Consider the following 8,303-nt stretch of genomic DNA (forward strand, 5'->3'; position numbering starts at 1 on the left):
CACAGGCTCCAGTATGCCCAGGCTCAGTAGTTGTGGCTCACAGGCCCAGCTGCTCCGCGGCATGTGGGATCCTCCCAGACCAGGGCCCGAACCCGCGTCCCCTGAATTAGCTGGCAGATTCTCAACCACTGCACCACCAGGGAAGCCCCAGATTACCTGCTTTTGAAACTTGACTCCACTCCTGTTTAGCTGTGAGACCTTAACCTCTTTGTGCCTCAGTGTCATTATACAAAAAGTTCAGAAACTATAACATCTACCTGAAATATGACCCTGTGAGGATTTTATAAGGTAATGTATGGAAAACACTTTAAGCTGTGCCTGTTCAGTAAATATTAGCTATTATTATCTTCATTTTGCAAGCAAAGTGACTGAATTTCAGAACATTGAAGGGACTTCTTCAAAGTTGCACAGCTAACACGTGTTGGACCAAGATCTGAATCCAGAACTTCCACTTCCTGAAGCATGGTGGATAGTTTAAGCATTTTTAAAAGATTTGTGCAATTGAGCATATTTAACACTTAAACTTCACATTGGCTACAAAACAATACATATTATAATATCATTTTTTCTAAAAAAAATACAATACATAGATATGTGTGTAAAGCACTAAAAGAATGCACACCGAAATGCAAATAGTAAGTGTATGGCAGGGAGAGTTTGAGAATATGAACGATTTTGTTTTCTTTATGTTCTGCTGTTTGCCACGTTGTTAGAATTCAGCAGGTATGGCTTATATAACTAGAAAAAAAGTTATTTAAAAAGCAAAACAGCAACATTAATAACAGCAACAGTGAAACTCCTTTATCCCTTGAATATGTGGTTATACAAAATCCTTATTTTATTTACACTGTTTTACATTGTCCAGAGAATTCTTGTTTAGACTCTTGCTGGACCTTGTACATACAAATCCACAGTGTGCCAAATTCAAATCCTTTTTTAGGTGTCAGTTTTCTCATATGCCTGAACACAGTTGTCCCTCTGTATCTGAAGTTGATTGGTTCCAGGACCCCCGTGGATACCCAAATTCAGGGATGCTCAAGTCCCTTATAAAAAGTGGCTTAGTATTTGCATATAATATACTCACATCCTCCCATATACTTTAAATCATCTCTCTATTACTAATACCTAATACAACATAAATATTATGTAAATAGTTGCCAGTGCACTATTTTTGCTTTTTGTTTTGCTTCTTGGAACTTTCTGGAATATTTTTTCTTTCAAATATTTTCTATCCGAGTTTGGTTGAATCCAGGGATGCAGAATCCACAGATACAGAGAGCCGACTATACTATTTCTATCCTAGTTACCTCATATAGTGGCACTTTAAAAATGTCTGGTAAATAACATATCCTTGGGGATTCTGACTCTGGAAATAGTATTCCTACGGACCACCCTGATTCCAAAATTACTAAGATGATTTGCAGAATCTCATTCTCTATACTGGTGAATGATTGTTATGTATTTCTCTATTCTATTTCTAACCAAGATTTTTATGTCTCCAGTTGTTTTTCCTTTTATATTAAAACATTTGTAAACCACATTTACCATTCATATTTCACACCCTAGTATTATTCTTTATCAAGAAGATTTTAATAATCATCCTCTGAAAAATGTCCCAAGGAAATTTGACCATACCCTTTAGGGAGATTTTATATCTTTAGTAGTTTTCATGGATGCTTTTATTACTTGTTAAATAGTTTATAATTGAAGTTTCAAGGCTTCTCTAAGAAAGATTTGTGTCTGTTTCCTTAGCAGAATTGTAAGTGAGAGTTTAAAAGACAATGAAAACATATACACTGTGGAACAGCCTCTCCGTGCTGCCATGCATAACACACCCACACCTGCCAGCTTCTCTGAGTGTGGCTTTGGTTTTTGCAGAGGCTAACGTGGCCTGGTGTCTTTTATCGGCAGACTATAGATGGACAGATATCTATGGAATTCTTCAAAGTAGGTATATGGCAGTTTTCACATGGTCAGATTGAGAGTGTGAGGATACTGAATGACGCATTACATGGAGAAAGTATCAGTGAGGAATTCTGTTACCAGTGGAGCCACTCAGCTTCTGACTGACAGCTCTCAGGCATCTGAACTGCTGTAGGCTGTAGGCTGCCTGGCCTAGAAGGGGCAATGTTTGGAGTGGACAGCTGGCAGCTCCAGTGGACCCTTACTCTCCACATTCTTCTTTTATTTGATCATATATCCCACTAGATAATCATCAGCTTAAAAAGTGAGAGAATAGTGAAGCAAATAAGACATCACTGTTTCAACCTTGGGAAAATTACCTAGGCTTTCTGGGCCTCAGTTATAAAAATAATGATAATAATAAATACAGTAAAGCAACAACTAACATTTATTGAGGATTCACTCTGTGTCAGGTACTATTCTAAGCCCTTGGCATATGTTAATTCCTTCTTTATAATACTTTCCTCACACAGTTTGTTGTTAGAATTAAGGGAAATACCCTGGCAAAGTTCTTAGCACAGGCTCTAACCAATAATGCTGAGTTGAGTTCTCAAAAAGGTTGGATATTTTGTTGTTGTTGATAACAATAATAACAATGACAATAATAATAATAATAAATGTCTCCTACTCCAAATAAAAAAAAGCCCTAGGGGGCTTCCCTGGTGGCGCAGTGATTGAGAGTCTGCCTGCCGATGCAGGGGACACGGGTTCGTGCCCCGGTCCGGGAAGATCCCACATGCCGCGGAGCGGCTGGGTCCATGAGCCATGGCCGCTGAGCCTGTGCGACCGGAGCCTGTGCTCCGCAACGGGAGAGGCCACAACAGTGAGAGGCCCGCGTACCGCAAAAAAACAAACAAAAAAAGCCCTAAGAGGCTTTTTAAAACTTTCAGTTAGTTGGTATCCCAACACTTTGTAATATCTCAGAATTACCCACAACCTAACCTAGTGCCTGACACATACTGAGTGACCGACAAATATTTATTAAAGAAAGACTATCCCACATTGAATGTTCTTGTAAGTAGATTTCTCAGGGAAGAAAGTATATAGTTTTCTTCAGATTCTTAAAATATTTCATGGTCTAAAAAATAAAGAACACTACTTAAAAAAAAGAATTTGTCACTGTGTGAGTAATAAAGTCTTAGTAAGAATAATAAGGAAGCAGAGAGGAAAGATCTGCGTGGGGCTGGCTCCCCGTCATAAGAGGATTTGGAAACTCCTTGTGATTGATAGTCCAGGGTTGATAGTCCAGGATGGCTTGCTCTCCCCACCTGGGAATTCCATTTTGCCCTCTGGGCTCATTTACAAAAGACTGTGAGATTACTGGCATTACATCTAGCCTTGAATGGATCATTCAATGTCAGATAATTTCATTCTGGTTTTGTAGGAATCATAGAATGTCAGCACTGGAAAGAACCTCAGAGATTATCTATTTTTGGGTTTTCAAATTTGTAGCAGATGTGTCAGCATTCGCCTTCCTGCACGCATGGAAGATATCTCTAATTGGGTACAGCAATCTTTACATCTGTGTCATTTAAATCCTCTTTGATGTACTACTGTATGTAGCCATTCCCAACTGATTGAAATTAGCACCAAGAAGAAATCAGTTTTCCATCCATATCATGAGTCTAATATCCTCTTATTACAACTGGGAAAATTAAGGAGATGACATTTAATACGTCTGTGGATTAGATGTGATCACTGTGAAGTGAGTGATATGAAAGTTTTGAGATAGGAAGTGTTGTGACTACAAACTACAATCATTTAGGTACCAAATATCCTCTCCTTTGCCTCTGCTGTTATTTTTTCCCTCATCTTTCATGGAATAAAGATAGAAACCCTCTTAAAAGATCTTTACCTTTTTCCCACACACCAGTCTTCTCCCCATACACTAGAGGCGGCTAAAATCAGGCCCCTGGGTGCTGAAATGACAAATGATTATTTGAAGTATTATTCCATATTTTGTTCCTTTTTATTTCAAACAATGAAAGAGTTATGCAAAGCCTCAGGCCTCAAACCACTCCCTCTCATCTCTCAGCATCTTTGAAAAGAGCAGTGTGGGAAAGTCCCATACTTAAATCTAGGAGACTTGGTGCTGTTAGAACTAACTGAGGATCGGTCATTTTCTGGGCCTCAGTTTCCCCTATTGTCGTAGGAGGATATTGGACACTTCAGAGGAATAGAAAACTGGATTCCTCGTGCATGGGAGAGAAAAAATGGCTCCCTGTTGAAGAATAGATTATGAACACTTATTTCCCAGTATGTGTGGTGTGTGTGTGTGTGTGTGTGTGTGTGTGTGCATATGTATGAAAGGAAAGCATATTTAAGGTAAGGGTGAGGACTGGCTGGGAAAAGGTATGAAATAAAGTGCATTTCCATTTTAAAAATCATTAATGAAATAACGTAGACCTGTCTTCAAAGTTATTAAACATCACTGATATTCTTACAGCTTAGAATGGAGACTTCCCTCTGCATTCTGAGGGCGTATAAGCTCTGAGACTTGCCATAAACTTTTCCAAATAATTCTAGGGGAAAACTAGAGAAAATTGGAGTTTTTAGGCAGACCAGCAGAGATCAAGTTTTGGCACAGCCTAGATTTTATTTTTTCCTTTTGAGGATGGTAAGGGTGGCCAGGGAAGGGAGGATTGCCAAATACGTAGTGATCCCTCTGCCTTCTTTATCATATGCGCTAAGTAAACTGGCTTCAATCCCAGCCTTCTCTTCCCTTTTGCACTGGCTCCTCTTTGCAGTATGAAAGTTATGAATATAAATTAGAAAATAAGCAGGTATTATATGAGAACATATTTATTGGCTGAATAATAAAACTTAGTTAAGGAGTTATGAGAATTAAAATTCCCTCTACTTGAAGTACAAGTTTTCAATAAGCAAACAGAAGCAAAATCCTTAAATGAGAAAGAATACACTGGTAACCTAAATCACAGGCATTTGGGGGTGTGTCAAGGCAATCTACCTACTTCTTTGTAATGGACTGCAATGATGATGACACAGACACACAATGAGAGACACAGCAAATCAGCATATCACAGGAGTGCATAATCACCACAAACCTTAAACTTCTTGAATGTGACCCCTTTAACTTACACACACCCACAGAGGCACAGCAGACATCTCCCTGCAAAAGGTGATTTGCATATAGTTTCTAGCCAATACTTAAGAAAAAAACAAACCACAAAACCCAAATCCAAAACCAAAAAGAAAACAACTAAAGACCATGGTTAATAAATAAGAAGGAAAAGGAGAAGAAACCGGCAACTTCCATCCTCTGGCAGGCATGCTGAGCAGCACCTCTGACCTCATCTGAAAAACAGGCAACTTTGACAGCTTTCAGAGCCCAGGAGAGAAGGCTGAAGGCAGAAAGGAGCTATGCACATGCTCCCTGGGTATTTTCACATAATCTTCAGGATGAGGAAGATTAAACAGTCCCTACTGCATAAACTGTGTCCTTTCAGAGGTGGCTGAAACAGGTGTCTGCAGAGATATAAAGCCCTTCTAGGAAAGGCAGGAGACATGGTTTTAAATTCTTCTTTCCAGGTGACAAATCAATAGCAGTCACATAAATAGTGTACAAAACTAAAACCACTCAACTCTCACTTCTTTCTTTTTAAGATCACATCAGGTCACTCTCCAAGTGCAAATCTGGTTATAAAAAGTAATAAGTATATGGGAAAAAGCCCCGTCTCTGTCCCCCACCTTCCACCACGGGTCTGATGGGATTCCCTCTCCCTGGAAGTTTGCCCTTCCACCTACACTTTAAGATAATCGTTTTTCAGCCGACCTAGCCGGGTCCCATGGCTCCTGATGGTGAGGGCCAGCAGCTCGTATTTGTCCCTGAGCCCCACAGAAATGTCCAGCGTTTCCTTCAGCAGGGACCTGGTGTGGACCAGCATCCCCAAGAAGTCCTCGTTGAGCCTGCTCTCTTGCCGGCTGTCCTGTTCCTGGCCCTGCTTGAACTTGCTTTCCAGCTCAGTGAGAGACTTGTCCGAGTTGGAGTAAGCATCCCCGATCTGGTGGGACTCCCGTCGCAGGTACTTGCCGTAGCTCTGCTCCCCGTCCAGGTCGTAGGAGATGCTCTTACTGATGCCCTCCAGCACGCGCCCCGCGTCCTCCACCTGGCGGCCCAGCACGGTGAATTCCTCCCGCAGGGTGAGGCTCAGCAGACTGCTGGCTGGGCTCCCCTCCCCCTGCGAGCAGCGCCGGGGGTCACTCACCCTGAAGAGCAGCTGGCACTTCTCGGGGTCATCGTTCTCCTCGTAATCCCCGTCGGGCACAAAGTAGTGGTGCAGAGACCCGTTGGACATCTCTGGATAGAGAGGACCGTCGAAATAGCCCTGACACAGGTGGCATAGAAAACCCATCCAGAGGAACTTCATGAACACCATCCTGGATATTCAGGATGACCGGGGACCCCTGGAGAAGACTTTTCGCCCAGGCGCGAGGAAGGGGGTCCCCTAGGGAGTCAGCGCCTCCCTGAGACGGCGTCAGCCTCAGTCCCAGTAGCCTCGCTGCACCCTGGCACCCCCTCCCCAACTGGCTTCATGTGGCTGCGACACCAGAACCTGGGTAGCAGCCGCCGCAGCCCGCAGCCCAGGATGCACCCTCGCTCTGAGCTCCTGCGCTCGCTCGGGTGGCTGGAACTCAGCCGGCTCCTTCCCTGCGGGATCCCGGCACGGGTGGAGAACCCCTGCTGCAGCTCTCTGGCTGGACGCTGGCTGGCTCCGTTGCCCCACTCTGGCTCCCTGAGTTCCCCCTCGCTCCTTGGGAAATGGAGCCTGTAGCTGGAGAGAAAGGTTCTTGCCCTCTGATACTATTTCAACTCCTGGACTGGGTGGGAATGCGGAGCTTTTCCTTTGGCTAATGATATCCTGAGGATCTCTTTGCTCTCAAATTACAGCTGGTTTCGTCACTTGGAAGCCAGGGAACAAGTTTGGAAAGAAACCTCTCTCCAGGTCTGTGCTATTAAAGGTACAGGGTCTCTTTTTGAGGATTGGTAAGGAGACCCCGGAAAATAGAATTTAGCTTGAAGGAGAAAATGGGAAGAGGATTCCCAATTCCCATAACAGAAAGACTGTTTTGCTATTAACGAATCGGGAAGAAGGCTAATTACCCTGGAGAAATGCCATTTCACAATTTAAAATTGTTTCCAAAACAATAAAATAAATGTCAGTTAGACTGCATTCTGTGGGTATGTCTATTTTTAGCATTAAAAAGTTTATGGCTTTAAAGGAAAATTTGAAGTGTATGAAATTGCAGTTTTGTTTGGAAATGGTTAGTTAATTAAAGTTACAATAACAATACTTTGGTAGAAACAAGAATATAGAAAACTGATTAATGTATGGTTGCTAGTTTGTATAGGAACAAAAGCTGATAAATGGAATTTTGCCGGTTTAATAAGTCAATGGGCAACTGAGATAATTGTTTAATTTCATGAAAGTCTATCCTTTCTAAGCTCCTCCACTGCATCTTTATCCTAACACCTTTACAGCTATTGCCTCTTTGGGGACACTTAAAAGTTTTTGAAGAATATGGGACTGGCACTGTTATCTCCAGTTTTCTGGGTGGAGAACCCAAGGGATAGAAAGTTAAACAAATTATTTATTATCACAAAGATTGCAGTTCAGCCAGCCAGAACTCATTAATTCACTGTCTTTTAAGTTAATTTAGAAAAAAAGTATTTTTTTCACCAGGCCATCTTAGTTTTTGATTTATGAATTGCTTAGCATATTGCCATCCTTCAGGCCATCTCATTTGTTCATCAAATGTTTATTGAGCATTTACCATTCACCAGAGTCTATTTTGTTCACAGAAAGAGCAGTGAACAAAAATAGAAATCCTTGCCTTCCTGGAGCTTACATTCTGAGACATGGCAAGAAAATTAATATAAATAAATAAGAGATATTGTATGTCGAATAGGGTAGTGGAGGAGAAGACAGGGAAGGAGTGGGAGAACAGAGGCAGCGTCCCTATTTCTATGGTTATTTCCTCTTTCTGCCTTGAAATGTACCTGAAACACTCATGTGATTTGCCTGTGTTTATGCTTATCTCCCTCTCAGAATCATAAGGCACTGGTGTCATTTAGCGCCACAGTGCCATACTTGCTGCCATAACTTTCAATGACATAAACAACCCTGGCTAGACAGTGAGAAGTCCAGTTAAGTAATTGGATATTTGTCGATGTGGTGCCACATGCACAGATTTTGAGGAGTATGTTGAGCACACATTTTAATTTTTATCCAGATACTTGACATCGTGAAAACGTAGGTCAAATGAGTTTTCTTAGTGTTTATGCTAACTAAAGACTATGACATTTTCACTGTGTTTCAGCA

General features: G+C 41.7%; 1 protein-coding gene across 1 annotated transcript; it reads right to left on the bottom strand.

The window, feature by feature from the left end:
• Window positions 1-3,909: 3,909 nt before the first annotated feature.
• FIBIN (fin bud initiation factor homolog) lies at window positions 3,910-6,832 on the bottom strand. Its single transcript, XM_060103957.1, has one exon. It carries the CDS (start codon window positions 6,357-6,359, stop codon window positions 5,724-5,726), a length of 636 nt encoding a protein of 211 aa, XP_059959940.1. The 5' UTR covers window positions 6,360-6,832; the 3' UTR covers window positions 3,910-5,723.
• Window positions 6,833-8,303: the final 1,471 nt, after the last annotated feature.

The sequence above is a fragment of the Mesoplodon densirostris genome, chromosome 7 (genome assembly GCF_025265405.1).
Source record: "Mesoplodon densirostris isolate mMesDen1 chromosome 7, mMesDen1 primary haplotype, whole genome shotgun sequence".
NCBI lineage: Eukaryota > Metazoa > Chordata > Mammalia > Artiodactyla > Ziphiidae > Mesoplodon > Mesoplodon densirostris.

What these genes read in the sequence shown, in the direction of transcription:
- FIBIN (XM_060103957.1), bottom strand. Translation starts at nt 6,359, where the DNA reads ATGGTGTTCATGAAGTTCCTCTGGATGGGTTTTCTATGCCACCTGTGT.